General features: G+C 46.1%; 1 protein-coding gene across 4 annotated transcripts; it reads left to right on the top strand.

Annotated features, from left to right (window-relative positions):
* Positions 1–1,291: 1,291 nt before the first annotated feature.
* On the top strand, positions 1,292–15,614 carry NICOL1 (NELL2 interacting cell ontogeny regulator 1). Of its 4 annotated transcripts, none has more exons than XM_074541671.1 (5): positions 1,292–1,448; positions 1,625–1,782; positions 9,423–9,511; positions 11,538–11,583; positions 13,371–15,614. In XM_074541671.1, exons 2-5 carry the CDS (start codon positions 1,659–1,661, stop codon positions 13,412–13,414), a joined length of 303 nt encoding a protein of 100 aa, XP_074397772.1. In that variant the 5' UTR covers positions 1,292–1,448; positions 1,625–1,658; the 3' UTR covers positions 13,415–15,614. The 4 variants fall into 4 exon arrangements, with proteins under 4 accessions (XP_074397772.1, XP_005485771.1, XP_026648412.1 ...); XM_074541672.1 differs by having other exon boundaries at positions 1,367–1,523; XM_005485714.4 differs by lacking the exon at positions 11,538–11,583 and having other exon boundaries at positions 13,375–15,614.
* The last annotated feature ends 2,046 nt before the right edge of the window (positions 15,615–17,660 follow it).

Raw genomic sequence — 17,660 nt, 5'->3', positions numbered from 1 at the left:
TCTCAGCTTCTCATAAAGCCAGTGGGACATGTTGGTGCAGATGTGTGCCCAGACTCACCTCGTGAAGATCCCAGTGGCTGAGACCTTCTGCTGGACCTTCCACACAAGGGAATTTGAGTTTCAGTTGCACTGTGGGCTAAAAATTTGAGAGTGTGTCATTCTTGTAGGAATTGCTTCCATAACTCTGGGCTGCCCCCTTGTAAGACAGGCATGTCCACTTTGCCAGAAAGTCCTGTGAGAGGACCTTTTAACTAACCTGGTCCAAAAGCACAAGCATTGCTGGGAGGGCTGTAAGATGTAGTTCTGAAAAAGCCACAGGAACAAGTGAAATAGAAGCAGAGGGCAGTGCTGGAGAAAGAGTCTAGGACTGAAGAAAGGCAGGGATAAACTATGTCTATGTCTGGGAAAACTGATACCTCCACAGCCTGGCAGGGTGGTTATTCTGTACAGGCCAGGAAGGCTGGAGCCTCTCCTTGGTGAGAGGAGATGGAGCGCCCTTCTGTAAAAGAACAGCAAAGCCATGAATTGAACAGTAATGTTGCAAAATGAGCCTTTAATCATGCTCTGGGGCAAGCAGGTAGGTGTTTGAGCATCTCTTTCTCTTTTCCAAAAGGTATCACCTCTCCTGTCTGAATGCTTGGTTTCAGCCAGGTGCTTACACAGATTCCCTGTCCAGGAAGCTTCCTGCTTTAACTTTGTCAGACCACAATAAATAAATAAATAAACAAATAAATAAATAAGGTCTGATCCCAGATCAAAAGTTGAGCTTGAAGAGAGCATCCTTAAACTTTTGCAGTGTGTAGGTTTTGGCTGGGCTCTTATCATGGTTACCCTAGGGTGATGTTGTGCAGGATCTGTTTTCGTGGTTGGTCCGTGTGCCAGGGGTGCTGCTATCCACAAGGCCTCGTTTTCAGTGTAGTTAAACAAAGGCCGTAATGGATTCTTCCCCAAAGTATAGGGGGCCATCAGCAAAGTACCATCAGCAGGCCCTGCAACTTCATTTATCCAAGCAAACTTCTGAGTTTTTCTCTCATTTGATCCCTCACAGAATGAAATATCACTTTAAGTGAGTTACAGCTAAAGCAAGGGATGGGAGCTGTGTATTTCAGCACAGTCCCTTTGGGAACAACAGCAACAAACACAAAAATTGCCCAAGACACTCTTATGTGGGTGTCAGCAGCCAGTGTCTGCCAAGGAGAGGGCATGGCCTTTGGGAGCAGAGGAGGAGTGCAGCAGTGACCACCCATCACACTGTGGTCCCTTTAAATCTTCTTCTCCACTTGGCAGCTCCAATTTTTCAGCGTTGCTATAGCAAATCTCCATGGCAATGACCCTAATCAGGGAAGGGGGGATGCTGGAGGGGCGCATGCTCACAGTGCCTGCTGGAGCCTTGCCTGCTCTCCCCAGCTGCTCCAAGGCTCTGGCACCCAGGCAAGGAGAAGGAGCAGGTACTGGGCAGGCTGGTCCTTGGGGTGCATCTGGGGCCCACGGCGTGGCCGGCACTGGCGTGTGCAAGTGGATTCGTGCGTGCACGGGGTCTGGGTTTAGCACATCTCACCCACTTCTTGGTGAGCAGCCTGCAGAGAGCAAACTGCTGCTTTTTCACTGCTTCTCCTCGTTGCAGGCAGGGAAGACAGCTGGAATCACTGCTGGGAGCGATGGCGCCCGTGCGGAGCGAGGCGCGGGTGGGAGTGCTGCTGCTGCTGCTGTCGGCGCTCAGCCTGCTCAGCGCCAGGCTCGTGGGGGCTGCCCAGGACCCCGGCACTGCCATCCCTGCAGAAAGTAGGTACCTGCTGCAATTGTAGCTCCTACAATGGTACCCTGTCCTGCCTGCCTTCCTCCGCTGCCCCCAGCAGCCACACGGGCTCCCTGCTCCAGGGGAACCTGGTGTTGCCTGATAACGATGAGTCTGTGCCATGGCAGCAAAGCACCTGAAAGCAACAGCCACAGAAACAGCATGCAAGCAAGGATTAGTAGTTATTTGGGGGAAAAATGCTTAACTGCATACTCTTAATTTTCATTTGAGCTTGTGCTCAAGGTCTTTGTTTGTAGGTCTTTTAGATTCTTGAGAGTTTCATTTCACTAGATAGTTTTAATTGATATACACAGATTTGCTAAAATACCTATGATGTCCTTACTAGTCTGAATATTGTTAGAAGAAAATTTGTGTGTATTTCTGCTGGGGCTTTGCATCTTGCTTATTTTAGTATTTGTTGGAACAATAGGTCAAGTTCAACTTTCTTGTAGCTACTACAAATCGACACAGGGGACGTTTACCCAAACAGTGCATTTGGAAAGCGAATATAAATTTCTGAAATCCTGCAAACCTAAAAAGTAAATAAATCTGACAGACTGGCTTGAGCACACCATGGAGCTGGGAGCTCCTGAATTTGGATTACAGCTCTATATGAGCTTCCTCTATTGTTTTGAGTAAGTCTCTAAACTTTCTCAGCTCCAAAATGAGGCAATAGTTCAAAGTTATTAGGGGATGGAGTCAATGTTCTCAGGGTGTTTTGGTGTCAGCAAATGGGAAATAGCCACTCATTAGAAACATAAAATGTCCTCTGGGAAAAAGACAACAAAGAAAGATAATAGCATAAAAACAAATCTCTAGTTCTTAGTCGTTTGCTTTGTATCACAGCTATCTTTTCATATGACTATCAAAATATTTAATACAAGGTGTGATTTTGTCACTGCGTTTTATTCACAATTAATTCCATTAGATGAAACTAATGAGACTTAGATGTTGAATTTCTTTCTTTTTCTGTTTTCTTCTTTTTTTTTTTTTTTTAATTAGGGCTAAGTTTTGGTCTTCTAAATCAGATCTCACTGCTACTTTGTTGTCTGTTTCCCAAGAATTCATCAGTTCTAATAGGTTTTGTGATGAATAGTCCATTTTATCTCCTCAAAGAGAAAATCAGGCTTGGAAAATAAATTGTTCATACTCTTTGTGTGTCTGTGTCAGCACAGGCAAGTCAACACATTTGGGAAAATATATGCAGGGGTTTCTTGTTCTACTTGTGTAGTGAAAACTCCCATTTGAACTGTAGAACAAAACTCTTGGCCAGGGTTTCTGACCCAAGTGTCACAGAATTATAAAACCATAGAAAGGTGGGAAGGGCCCTTTAGAGCTCATCTGATCCAACCCCTGCCATGGGCTGGGACATCTTCAACTTGATCAGAGTGAAGTTCAACCTGATCTTGAACATTTCCTGGGATGGGGCATCTGCCCCCTCTCTGGGCAACCCATGCCAGTGCCTCACCACTTCCACAGCAAAAAACTTCTTCCTTAACTAATTTAATGTGACCCTCTTTTATTTCAGAACCATTCTCCCTTGACCTATCACAACAGGCCCTGCAAAAAAAGTCTGTCCCATCCTTCTTACAGTATCAAGGAGTCTTTTTGCCATCTTATTACCCTCCTCTAGCCAGGCTTTGGAGTCCCTTGAACAGCCTTTGGGGAAGATTTCTTGTGTTGTCTCACTCCTGAATGTATGAGTGTGGACTGCAGGGCAGGTCAGGGTGTTTCTGTGGCAGTGTTACCCAGAGACACACTGCCCCATCCCAAGGAACAGGGCACTGCTACAAAAGCAAAATGCTATTTCTGTCTGAGACCAGGCCAGGAGCAAGACTGTCAGCTGATTGTGAATTGTAAATTGTTTTGGGCTACTGCAGGGACAGAGTTTTAAAGCCACAAGGAACTCCTGGTGCTCCTCGTCAGCCACTTCTTGGGAGAGTGCTGCATAGCTGCTGAGTGCTCCAGACACTTTCCTTTGCCTGTCAGGGCTCCTCCTGATGGTTAACCTGTGAAACTCTGCCCTTAGGACATTGTGGGTGCTAAATACTTGTGTGAGATTGTAGAACTGGTTTAAATTCAAGGGAAAAAATCCTAGAAATGGCTGTTAGATAAAGGGGCATTTCTTCTGGCTCAAGGGCTGACTTAGCATACTCCTGAGACCTGGGAGGGTCTTTGGGAATGCATCCCTCCAGACTTGCCCTGTTCTCAGGCTCTTCCAAGGCACCCATTGGTAGCCATGGAGGTATAACAGTGCCCAGGGATTGCACCCTGGCATGGGGACATGCCTGCACCAGTCCCCTGCTAGGATGGACCCTGGCACACTTGTGCCCATGAGAGAAGGCCAGTTGTCTGTCTGTATAAGAGAGCTGACTGTTCCAGAGTGGAGCTATCCCACGCTCTCATGGCTTGGAGATGCTCCCAGACTTCCAATATTCCTCAAGAGACGCTGGCTGTAGGAGACTGGGAACTGGGTTGGGCACTCACTTTGGTGTGATCTAGTACAGAGACACTCCTGCATCTTTTTTTTCTTGATGCTCCACTGGCTACATCTCACCAGGAGCTGGTCCCTGTGGGCACTGACCCCTTCAGAGGGCACTGCCTCTGCAGCAGGAGCAGCACTTCCCCATTGCTGCCCTTGGGCCTCACTGTCAGCCTAGGCAAACCGGACCCAGGATGGCCCAGAGGGGAAAGGGGTCTCCAGTGCACGTTCTTAACAGGGATGTGGGATGGACTCGGGCCATATTTAGTGTCCTCCTGCAGGGCAGAGCAGTGTGGTGCTGCAGAGCTTTTCCCTGTCCCCAGGTGTGTGACATGGCACTGGCAGCAGCCCTTAGCAGGAACATTCCCACATGGACCCCACCTGGTGGGAGGAATGTGTCCCTCCTGCAGCACCAGGAGCAGGACAGGGCCAGCAATGCTCAGTACAAGTGTGGGAGGTGCAGGAGTCACAGGAGAGGAGCATGAGAGTGAGTCACGGATCTCTTGAGCAGTGCAGGGAGATCCTGTCCTGTGTGAGGCACTGGGATCTGGCTGGGGCACCATCCCCTGCTCCCTGCCAGTCACACAGCCAGGCACAGCTCTTTATGCATAATTCTAATTAACAATGATTAATTGTGTCCTTATACTTTATTCACAGCACTTAGCATATGCAAAAGACTGTTCAAGTTTGAAGTGGTGCTACTAATACTCACAGATTATTTTCTTTAAAGTTCTGTGCAATCCACTCGAAAAAAATAATTTATTTCCTCAACCTCCCTTTGCATTTTAGCCCAGATCACCCACTGTGAAAGCTAAAATATGGACTCTGAGGACCAGAAGCTGGTCAGTCTGTTTTTATTAGCCAAGGTGCATGAAATACAAAGAATAAACACCAAGTGTATGCAAGGGGAAGTAAAATCGGACTTACACAGTGCTTTCAGTCCCAGTTCTTCATCAAGAAGAAGCCAAGAAATATATTTTTTTCTCTTCCCCCACTTCTCCCAAAACACACAAAGACACATAGAGTCTTTGTGCTGACAGGACCCATTTAAAGAGTTATAGCTGACTCTTGATAATTCTCATTATGTTAATCCACAGACCTGTTAAGTCTCCCTATGAATGATGGTCTGTTTCCACCTGTCAGCAAGGAATTAATAGCACTCTGCTATACTTTGCTATGAAGTGACTTAAGATTTGGTTTCATGGCTGCTTTAAGCTGATGTAAGCCTGTGCTGCCTCTGCCCTTCTCCTCTCCATAACCTGGTATCCTCTCCTTGCACTGTTTCCTCTCCTGGCCCCAGAACTTGGGCATTCAGGATCTGCTCTGGGGGGACAAAAGTCAGTGATCCAGCTGATGGAGGAGCTTCATTGTCACTCCTGCTGTGAGCAAGTGGAAGTGTGGGATGCCTTAGCCAAGGACAGAAAGCACAGTGGGATTGCTCCTATTGGCAACAGCACATATTTAGATTTGTTTGATAAAACAGATACTTAGACATATTTCTGTTGGGGAAATCTCCATGGGCACCTTGCTCAAAATATTGTGGGCATGAAGAGAGGTCAAATCCACAGAGATAGGTCAGCTTAGCAGCTCAGCTCTTCATTCTGGAAAGCAGACCAAGGCAGAGAGTGATGGAGAACATCAAAGTCCTAAGTAGGACAAAGTTGTGATTATTTAATAACTGTCTCATCCACTGCAAAAAATTAGAGGCAGGAAATGAAAGCAGCAGATGTCAACTTCAGAGCAGACAGGAATGGTATTTTGTTCACTCAGTGAATAGCTGAGCTGTGAAAGTCATTGCCACAGGATGTTGCAGATGACAAAAGTTAGCATGGATTCAGGAAGCAACAGTCCAAATTAATGTGAGGAAAATTCATGGAGGGCTTATGAGATATAGAAACACCAGCCAGATGCAGGATATCCTCCAGCTTCCTGTTAGGCCAGGAGAACATTGCTAGACACTTACTCTTGTGTCTTCCTTGAGTATCTGCCATTGGCTACTGGCTCCCAGGGATGCTGAGCTGACCCAGGGACAGCAGTGCCTGGAGAAGGATCCCACACCACAGAGCACAGCCCCAGAAATTACATTAAAGAGTGAATATTCTGTTATGTGGTGAAACTGGCTCCATGTGCACTCTGACTTTGGAGGGCAGTGCTGTGTTGGGAGCTTTGCAGGCACTGGTTCAGGACACCCAGAGCTGCACAGGCAGGCATCCTCTGTGCCACCACCCTTCTACTGCAGAAGATACCAGGGCAGCTGCTTTCCCAGGGCTGGCAGAACTGAAATAACCACTTGGCATGGCTGTGCCATTCCACTAGCTCCTCCCTGTCCACACAGGAGCACTTGGCTGTCATAAACACCAGGGAATGATCCCAACCGTCCTGTCACAGCTTTCACAAAGCCCTGGGAACACTTCCTGTGTGACAAGCAGTGACAGATTACAGAATTCATGGCTCTCCTCAAAAGTGCTTTCTCCCCACTGCAGAAGCAGAAGACATTCATTTATCACCTGAATTTTTTTTCCCTCCTTCAGGTTCTGATTTTGAGAACCCTTTGGTGCTTGTCAGCACTTCAGGGCAGGCAGCACCTCCCTGAGGTGGAGCCAGGGCAAGGTGTTTCTGAGCAGACCAGAGTGAGAGGGAGCAGGGCATGACACTGAGTAAATGATGGATTTGCTGACAGCAGTCTGAGCATGCAGGTTCTTTCTAAGGGCTCTGTTTCATGCTCTGAAGTGGAAACAATTAAATTACTGCAATACTGAAAGCAGGAGGAGGTTGAGTGTCTTTAAAGTGTGCTCAAAACCATCCTGCCACTACTCCTGTGCCTGGAGAGGCAGAGTCTTTGTGAGCAGTGCTCTTTTTACAGAGGTGGAGACTTTGCATCTCCCCACGGAATGGGAATTAAATCCCTGGCTTGATCCCCAGGTCTCCCTGAGATGCCCCTTGCACTGAGGGGAGGTGGAGAAGGACAGGTGGGAGAGAAACTCCTCCTGAATAGATCAAAACTCCCAAGAGGCTTGCTGAGGACTGACAGGCACTCTGGCTGCTCCCTTCCTCCAGGTACCAGCCAGAAGGCAGTGCTGGCAGCAGGGTGCCAGGCACAGGTGGGTGCCAGGCACAGAGGGGCGCCAGGCACAGAGGGGTGGCAGGCACAGGTGGGTGCCAGGCACAGGTGGGTGGCAGAGGGTGGCAGGCACAGGTGGGTGCCAGGCACAGAGGGATGCCAGGCACAGAGGGGTGGCAGGCACAGGTGGGTGCCAGGCACAGATGGGTGGCAGGCACAGGTGGGTGCCAGGCACAGGTGGGTGCTGCTGGGCTGCCCAGCAGCTCCCTGGCTCCACAGAGCTCCCCAGCCACCTCAGCAGCAGCTTTGCACCCTCTTTGCTCTGGGAGAGCAGCACAGGGGGCTGCATGAGGACAAGGATTTCAGCACTCTCCCCGCCAGGGGGGCTCTGTGATCAGTATGAAATGTCATCTTTCCCCATTCCCCTTGCTCTCCTCCAGTGTCTGCAGTTTCCTCTGCTGAAAACTCACCATCATTAACTTCAAACAGGCAGAGAGATTGGTGCAGGTGAATCCTGGCAGAGTAGATATTTAGAGACAATTTGGTGGGGTTTTTTTCAGGTGTGTTACTGGGAATGGAAGTCAAAAATGCTCAGTCTGTGTGATTCTATTTTCTCCTTTTCCTTGTTTTTAAGTACCTGGAGGGAGCCTACAAGAAAGATGGGGAGAGACTTTTTACAAGACCATGTTGGGGTCTTAGTTACAGCTCTTTCTGTAAACCAATTATTTAGTTTTCTTTACTTTTAGGGATCAATATATTCACACTTGTGTACAGAGGTGCCAGCTTCCTTGGACACATTTGTGGCAACAGCAGAGAGGAGTCTCTACAGGAATTTAAAATTAGAAATTAAGATAAGATTGAAGATATTAATGCTCCAGAGGGAGTTAGCTGGAAATCTGGTCTGGTAGCATGGAAAGAAGTGAGCCATTTTGGTTGCCAAGTCCCCTCCTCCTCCAGCGTCTGCCTTTTCCCTGCCCTGCCCCTCTGTGCACACACACTGGCAGCAGCTGCAGAGCCAGTGGGATGCTTTGCATTCCTGGCAGAGAAAAAATACAGCAGCAGGTGAAGGGAGGCAAATACAGATCTGGCATTGTCCCCTCCCAAGCTGCTCTGTAAGAGCTCCTGTAAAAACAGACCTGCCTGTCTGGTTCCTGAACCACTGCAAACTGCTATTTTCAGTGTATCTGGTGAGAATTAACCCATGTCTGAGAAGGGGTAATGTGGTATTCACATGCCCTCTGAACAGAGAGAAGCTGTGAGACAAGCAGAGAGGAAGGAAAACACAATTCTTATCTCACTTTCTGTGCCTGTGATGTGTAAAGTAGAATGCAATATGGAGATTGTTTACTCAAAGTGAGGATGTTTTGTTCCCTTGGCCTATCAGGGCCAAGAGTGTGTGTGTGTCAGACTGTCATGGGACAGTCACCAGAGAATGAGAGAGGAGTGCAGTGTGAGCAGTTGTGAGCAAGAGTGAGTGCAGGGCAGGTTCAGTTTAGACAAAATGTACACAGTATAGTATAATAAAGTAATTAATCAGCCTTCTGATGATGGACTCAGATGCACAATTCTCTCTCCCCTTCATCAGAGTCACCTTTGATTTACAATAGGGTAAGGATTTCAGTTCAGAGGGCAGAGCTGGGGGCTGAAGCAGCAGGAAAAGTCAAGTCTGGGCCATGCTCAGAGAAGCACATCTAGCAAAGCACTCTGTGGTTTTTGCTGATCCTGTCACATTTGCACAGAGGTAGACACAGGCAGCCTTGGTCTTACACATAGATACAGGCAGCCCTGATTTTGCAAATATAGAGACAGGCAGCCCTGATTTTGCACAAAGATAGATACAGGCAGCCCTGACTTTGCACAGAGATAGATACAGGCAGCCCTGACTTTGCACAAAGGCAGACACAGGCAGCCCTGACTTTGCGCGCACGCAGGTGTGGGTGCCTGGTGAGAGTTGGAGCTTCTCCTGGCGAGCTCTGTGAGTGTTCCTCCTGCTGAACTGTGCTGCCAAACTGCACTTTCCTGCTAAGCAGTGCTGCCGAGCTGCACTTTCCCGCTGTGACGGTGATGTCTATCTCTGCCCCCAGGCCGGCCCTGCGTTGACTGCCACGCGTTCGAGTTCATGCAGAGGGCGTTGCAGGACCTGAAGAAGACGGCGTACAGCCTGGACACGCGGGTACGTGTCCTGCAGGAATTGCTCTCCCTCAGCATTTATCTCTGCCCTCCCCTCAGCCTTTATTTATCTCCCGGCGGCCAGGGCTGCCCGGCTGGCTGCAGCAGACGTGACATCCCTGCTGACTCACTCCCGCCCCAGCAAATGGGTTTATAGCGAGCGCGGATCGTTTGTCACAGTCTGCAGAGGTTCAGTAATGATCATCCCGTCTGACTTCTTGCAAAACAGCCTAAGGAGTTACCTCAGACAGTCCCTGCGCCAAAGGGAGAGGGAAAGAAGATGTACAAAGGAGAGGAAAACAAGACAGATGATTTACTCTGTGCCTCACACCATTGCTGTGAGCTGAGTGTTCACTGGGCAGCAGCAGAAATGAGCAGGAGAGAGAGAAGGTGGCAGGCAGGGCTGGCAGAGGACAGGGAAGCAAACACACACACACACTCACACCCTTTGCTCAGGGATTGGTGCTTCGTGGAAAAGGGAGAAGCACATTTTTTCATGCATTTATCACAGCACATAGGGGATTCTGCCACTTCACATGCCAGTCTCCAGAGGTCTCAGCGAGCAAAATGAGGGTGCGTTAAATGCCCTGATTTTAGTAATTCATACATCTGTGAGCTTGTAAATATGTGCAAACTGGCTGGGGTAGGATTTCCATGGTGGTTTGCAAGAGGCAGGAGGTGTCTCTCCTCCAATAAAGCCCCTCCATGCATTCTTGTCCCACCACTCCTTCCTTTGAGTAGGGCCATCCCCCTTGGCAAGTGAGAGGGCTCCTTGTTCCTCTACAGTCATACTCACCTCAAATTGTTACTCCCAGCAAAGCCAACCAAAGGGACATAAATGTGTCTCAAACCATCAGTCAATTATGTAGCTTTGCCTTTGGTTTCTTGTGACCTTGGGCAGCCGTGTCAGGCCCTACACAATAAAGTTGGAGTGACTTCAGCTTTCCTGAGCTATCAATAGCAAACTGATTAGGACAAAGTTCTGAGTGTGGGTTACATTCCAAAAGTTTCCCATGCACTTCAGTAATAATAAATAACTCTTAAGTGGTAAAATGTCAGTAGAGGGGCTTTACCTCCAGCAGCTGTGCTGGGCACTCCTGGTGCATAGCAGAGTTCCACTTGTTTGGATTAGGGTCAGCTGAAATGTTTTGCTCTCACACAGGACATGTCAAGACCAGGTGCAATTGCAGCTGTGCTGGTTCTTATGCTGTCAACAGGCTTTGCTGGGAAGACAAAGATTTTTTTGGAATGCAATGGAGGCAGCACAATTTCTTAATCCCAGCACAGAGGTGTTCAGATGTGTCTGTGGTGTCCGTTCTGTCTGGAGAGTGGACTGAGGGTGCAGCCCACGGAAAGCAGCGCTGCCTTGGGAGAGGTGAGGCAGAATGTAAAGGGACGAGCTGGGGCCAGGGTGCCACAAGAGGAATTTCTGTTCCTGTGAGGACCTGGACAGGCCTGACATGCCAAGGCACTGACTGAGGCAGCTCCCAGTGTCACAGAGCAAGGGGCGCAGGAACAGTGCATCACAAAACCAAACAGAACCAGCTGTTTGTAAGATCACCCACCGTTAGCTTAACTGAGCTTAAAACTACTGGTAAATAAACACAACTGAGCTTAACACTACTGGTAAATAAAGGCTGTATTGCTGTACACCTTTCCCAGCCTTTGGATTGATACTCCAAAGGGCTTTCTATCAGAGATGCTTTGGTTAAACACAAATTATTGATGCAGAGATACTAAAGTGAAATACAGCAACCAAGGCCCTACAAATGGCATCCTGTGGCCTTCATTATTCCGACAGGAAGAGCTCCCATATCCATACACCACTGCTGATGCTTGGCTCATGCTGACCAGATATAATTTCTCAAGTTTGACACACAAGTAACTTCACTGAATAACTCCTGAGTCTTGGAAATTGTTGCTACAAGGGAAGCCCCGTGCAGGATTGCTCCTGCATATCAGAGACTTTCTAAGCCAAGGGCCATCAAGGGCCACAATTAATTTTTGTAATTGATACCTCTCTTTCACAGTCTTTCAGCTTGCAATTGAGTGCTCCCAGAGCTGCTCTTCCTGCCTGTAAGTAGTCCTGAGTGACGCCCAGGCAGAGTTTGTGGTAGCAGTGACAGCTTGTTGGCATTGCTGTGAAATCCAATAAGCCTGTTTGATGTTAAGATGATTCTGTGATTTCTCCTGGGCTCCCAACAATGGGAGCATTCACTCATCCAAGATTGCACTGTGTAAGCAGGGAGCAGTGCTGAGCAGCGGCTGCCTTTGAGCTAAGCTGATAAGTGAAGCAGGCAAGGAATGTGAACAAACCCTCTGTAATGCAAAGGTGGGTGTCAAAAGTTTGAGTTGAGAAGGATACAGGGCTGGGGAGGGGAGGGAAAGCCATTCTGAAACAGCCTGTCCTGCACAAGTTTGCACTCTGAGAAGAAGAATTGATTAACATAGAGTGGGCACTGCTGGGGGGACAGAGATGCCCAGGCCAGGCAGGAGGGGAGCAGGACCACACAGAAGTGCCCAGCTTCTCCTTCTCCTTCTCCTTCTCCTTCTCCTTCTCCTTCTCCTTCTCCTTCTCCTTCTCCTTCTCCTTCTCCTTCTCCTTCTCCTTCTCCTTCTCCTTCTCCTTCTCCTTCCCCTCCTTCTCCATGGTTAATTAGCCCTTTGCTGTGTCCAGTGTGTCAGGAAGTATCAGGACAGAGGAACACCAGCAGGCTGAAGACCTTATTGTCTCACAGAGCTTTGAGATAATTTCTTAACTAGTGGGTTTCAACCTCTAATGGGTTTTTGCAGTGTAGATGGAAAACTCATTCACAGTGGATTTAAACCCACTAAATTCATTTTTTTCTCCCCTCAAGAAACTCTTCAAAGCCAGTCTGCAAACTGCTTGAGGGACCGCAGACCACAGGGTGAAAACCACAAGATATGCTCAGGCAGAAGTTTCTTTTCAGTCACAATTGCACTTGCTGGTGTGAATTCCTTGCACCAACCATCTTGAGTCTCAGGAGAAATTGGCTTCTGAAATGATGGTGCCATGCAAAAGGCTCAGCCTTTGTTTCTCCAAAAGTGTGAAAAGAATTCACAAAACATTTAAGTTATTTGATCACAATTAAATGAATGATACTTGAATATCTTTAAAGATCTAAAATTATTTTTCCCCCTGTACGCAGAGAAGAAAAGCTTGGAAATACTTTTCCACTAAGGAGCTCCAAATACAACAGCAAGTAATTTTAAGTGATGTATATTGGGAATGGTTTTTAGGCTTTTGCTCAAGTACTGATAATACAGCAACTGTCAGTAATTTAACTCAGATTGAAATAGGAACCACACGCTCAGACCTAGATCTGCCTTGAAAGATTATGAGTTTCAGACAACAGGGTTAGACTGACAGCTGCATTCAAGTCAGAGTTTTCCTAGAGAACCAGCAGTGTAACTGAGAGCACAACTGGCTCCTCAGCACTTGCTATCTGGTGCAATTAAATTATACGGGACTGAAGGCATCATCAACAGGAAGCCATCAATCACCACCAAGGAATTAAGAGCAGTGAAGTAGAAAGTGGAATTTGTCGCAGTGCTTATAAAGGACACTTTAATAATTTTGACAGCCTACTCCCTAGAAGTTAACTGTGAAAATTAAAACATTGAAACTATAAAAATACCCTGCATCTCAGCTCTGAATATACTCATTTCATCACTTTTTCTGGATGAAAACCAGCACTAAGAGCTATGATTTTTCACTCAGCAGAGCACCTTGGCTACAGCTGTGCAGAGGGATTAGATCTAATCAATTATAGACTCTTTTAAAGCAATATATTCAGTTCTTTGATTTCATGGATTTTTGTTTGTTTGGTTTTTTTTTCCAGACAGAAACCCTCCTCCTGAGAGCAGAAAAGAGAGGCCTGTGTGATTGCTTTCATGCAATACACTGAAATGAGCACTGGGATTTGGCCAATGGACATATATTCATTTTTAAAATGCTGTTCAGTAAATTACAGGAATATACAGAGTGCAAGTTGTGCTCCACCATAAGGAAAAAGCATTTTTATCAAAACAGGTATAGCTCAGATTACTTTTGCTTTGTTGTGGTTGTCATAAGTCTATGTGATATTGCATCTGCTGAAATGTCAAGAGAAGAAACAATGCCAAAGTCTTGCTTATAGGTTGTATGCAAGGATAGCATCCAGCTTTTTTGGTATTTCAAGCCAAAAATTGTCCTTGGACTCTCAGGCCAATGTCTTGGCTTATGTGAATTGCCATAGATCTGTGAAAGTCAGTGAAGTCAAATTTTTAAATGTATTTATAGAAGAATAACATGAAAAGAAAGCTATTTGGCCATGATGCATAGATAAACATTTACAAACAAGCAGACTTGGCATTATCTAGAAATTAATAGTTGTCACTGACTGCTTGGCAGTCCGAGGAAGGGATTTGTTCCCCAATTGTATCAATAGTCCAGTGCACAGCAGACACAGTAATCTGTCTCACAATTTCGATTTCTTCAGCGCCACACAGTAGCTGTGATCTTTTTGGAGAGATTTATTAAGTATCTAATGTGATCAGTAACATTTGTAATCACATGAATACTGCCTGGCAGTTGAACTGATTGCGTCTGCCAAAATCTTCTGGAGAAGAGTCTTTCATTAAGCAAATCACATGCTGGATTGAACCACTCAAAGTGGCCTCTACAGAGAGTTTTGGCACAGAGCCTACACAATGCCTGCCTGCCCAGGAGTCTCTTGCAATCTGTATTTTAGGAAATATTTAAATTCTACCAAAATGGTTCTTAGCTCTTGCATGGACTCTGCACTCTGTCAGGGTGGGTTACAGTGCTGATGTTATTCGTATTCCTGCTGCAGTGTGAGACAAGAGAAAACAAAACAATTAAAGCAGTGTAGTAGTAGTAGACAGCAAGATTGTGCCTTGTTACTCTTTAAAAAAGAATAGCAAATCCTTTCTCATTGTTTGCATTTTTTCCTTTATTTTGGGAAGCAGAACAGAAAATGGCCCCAGTGGAAAGTTCCTGTTGATAACAATATCTTAAAACATCATCCCCAAAGTAGAGATTTGTGTATCAGCTGGAGTATCAGGCTCAAAAATTTTATGCAAACAAGAATATTGGAACAGGATCAACAAAAAAAAAAAAGTAGCTTTCAAAGTCATTTTACTAATTCTTTTCAGTATGTCTATCTTTCTATGGGTGGCTGGTGTTTTTGATATTTTGCTTTCAGCCTGCTAAGTTAGGATGGAAGCTATCTGTATGTTTCCAAACTACTTCTCTCCCATTTTGTCTACAGTATCAAACACAGGGAAATAGGGAACTTTGACCCACTGCCAACTTATTGTTTCATGTGCAGTCCTACTCAGTAACACAAAGGAGCATGTTGCCATATATTTTGCCAAAGTTGTTTGAAAGGTATGTGGTTCTCAGCAAGGAAAACCTTCCTTGCACCTGCATTTCAAATAAGAAATCCCCTTTGTCCTTTGTACTATTCCAGCAAACTCTTTTAGAGGTCCTTGGGACCTGTTTTGTGTACAAGAGAAGCAGCATGACACAGCAGCAGCTCCCTTCTGGTAGCATCACACTGCACTGTGGCACCATCACAGACTAAATTTTATTGTACAAACAAAACAGTAGGATGAACACAGCTTCCTTGCAAAATACCAGCCTTTGGCTTCTTTACTCCCACTTATATTTGGACCAAAGTAATGCACAGCTTTTGAGCCAGCTTTTTGCAGGAGATGGAGTCCCAGCACTGAACCTGTGAATTTTCCAGCACAGCTCCCCTTTTCAGGGGGCAGCATGTCTGTGGTTGGCATTGATATTGTGCATGCTTATTCTGCTGGTACCCTAAAGAATCTTGCAGAGTTCTGTTACAAGAACTGGGTTTTTTTGTTCATGTTTTCATTTAGAAATATGGTTGCTCACAGTTGAGTTTTGATATATGCAGCTTGTGACAATAGAAAGGTGGAATGAATGACAAGTGGATGTTGTCTGACTCCCAAAGGGATCAGAGTGACACTGCAACTTTATGGTTGTAACAGGGTGATTATTCTGTTCTTCTCTTTGTCTATAATGCAACACAATAAAAGGGCAAGATGCATTATAATATTTGGTGTGCTTTGTTTCTGATTTGACAAATTGATGGTGCTTATGTATTAATTAATGTCTGTTCTTTAATTAGGCAGAAAATACACAGAGAAAAAATGCTATTTTTAATACAAAAATAAGAAGACCTTGCATTCAAGCTAAATATATTAATATATTCTAATCTGCTGAAGTAGAAAATCCAACTCACTCTTATTTGAAATAAAGGTACAGCAATGATTTTGTGAGTTTCTTTAAGGACCCCTTACTCTATACTTGGTGGTTTTGATAAAGTTCCTTATAATTACAGGATGACATGAAGAAAAATTGGAGCTAGATAGTTTTAATTTATTTTTGCTCAGGAAGTGAATTTAAATTCAGAACCCCTTGAGTCTCCACTTACTAGAAGAAACCCTGTATTTTGCAGAAGGATTTAATTGCAGGAGTGCTTAAAGCAGAAAGTTTTTTCTCCCACCCAACACTTCCAGTACTTTTTTTTTTTTTTTGCTGCAGAGCCAAGTAAGTTCTTGTGACCTTTTGAAGCCAAGCTGTTTTCTCTCCTCTTGGTGCAGTGCTGCTGCTGATAGCCCTGGGCACATGGTGTTTGTGCAAAGGGTGGAATGCAGGGGGTAGCCTGTGAAATTCACAGCCAAGTCCTCCCTGGAAGAGAAATGGCATAATCATGTTGGTGTGGTGCTGTCTCTGGGCAGGCAAGGTGACAGAAATCCTGGTAATGATCCCCACATCTCCAGAGCTTCTCATACCTGAGCCAGTGCCTTCTTTGGGTGTAATTCTGTGTGCATTCTAAGTCAGTAGTTTTGGACTGAGTGTCAGAACAACTCTAGGAAGACATCTGAAAATGGTAACACAGTTTATCTTGCTTGTAATGTAGAATCCTGTTAGGTTACAGCAAAGCTCAGTAGTATTATTGCTAGCTGAATGTAGCTGGTGAATGGACTCTCTGGAATACTCTGAAAATCCTGTGGAAAACCCTCTCCAGATGGAAACCTCATATTTAGAAACCAGTTATGTCTCTGTAGCCAGAACTGTCTGTCAGTAAATCCTGGGTGACCTGAGCATCCGACACACGTTCCCCATTTTCAGAGGAATAAAGTGTGGAAGTATTTCCTTTAAGAGTGACCATGTGGTTTCTGCAGCTGCCCCAGGCTGGAAGCCAAAGACAAGAGCTGCTCCTGTAGCAGTGGGACTCATGGTTTGCACACAGATCTCATCCTAGTGAGACAAAGCACTTGCTGAGCTGAAGGAGGCCAACAGGAGTCCCAGCTCAGTTCAGTTTAGTTCAAATGTAATTTAAAAGCAGAAAGGCTCCGAGGCTGTTGAGCCTTTTGTGAGGCAGAGAAGCATAAAGGATGTTTTCCCTTTGGAACTGGTGTAAGGCAGGAAGTTTGCCCTTGCCCCTCTTGGGCTGCAGATAGATCCCCTTACCTAGAGCAATGTTCTGCTCTGTCCTTCCCTGGCCAGGACTCAGGGCATGAGAGAAGAGGGGAGCAAGTGTGGAGAGGAAAAGAACCTGCCCTTTGCAGCCTGTCTGAGTTCCTGGCAGAGAAACCAGAGCTGCAGCCTCCCAGGGATTTACGTGCTGAACGTGGTAAGCAGGGGCTGCACCCCCCCTGGCTGAGGGCAGTGCTGCAGACAAAGTGTCACAGTGGTGTCAGAGCCAGGATTTGAAAAGGGAACCCAGAGATGTTTTGTGCATTGGTGCAAAAGAAGGGATCATTCCTCACACTCTCAACGAGCACAGCAAGTGAAATTTCCAAACTTTCCAGAACCTGCTTTTGAGAGCTGTGCAATGAAATGCAGGTGGAAGAGGTGGTTGCAAATAACCCTGTGCTCCTCAGCTGAAGCTGTGCAGAAGATGGGAAGTCTCAGGGAGGCTGTGTGCTCTACTTGTTTCCAAAGAAGATATGGAAGAGACGGAAGCATCTTTTGCAAACTGGTACTTGCTGATTTAAAGATTAAGGGGAAATTAAATTGCAGGTGCTTTTACCATCTAAGGAGAAAAGCAATGCTCACTTAAAGAGTGTTCTTTGCAGCAAACATTAAATAG

The sequence above is a fragment of the Zonotrichia albicollis genome, chromosome 5, assembly GCF_047830755.1.
Source record: "Zonotrichia albicollis isolate bZonAlb1 chromosome 5, bZonAlb1.hap1, whole genome shotgun sequence".
Taxonomy (NCBI): domain Eukaryota; kingdom Metazoa; phylum Chordata; class Aves; order Passeriformes; family Passerellidae; genus Zonotrichia; species Zonotrichia albicollis.
Note: the sequence above shows the minus strand (reverse complement) of the source record. Positions and strands in the feature narration are given on the sequence as shown.

Excerpts from the sequence above, each read along its gene's own strand:
- NICOL1 (XM_074541671.1), top strand. The coding sequence starts at position 1,659 with ATGGCGCCCGTGCGGAGCGAGGCGCGGGTGGGAGTGCTGCTGCTGCTG. Across the intron at positions 1,783-9,422 it reads CACTGCCATCCCTGCAGAAA|GCCGGCCCTGCGTTGACTGC; the intron begins GTAGGTACCTGC and ends CTCTGCCCCCAG. Across the intron at positions 11,584-13,370 it reads CAGAGCTGCTCTTCCTGCCT|ACAGAAACCCTCCTCCTGAG; the intron begins GTAAGTAGTCCT and ends TTTTTTTTCCAG.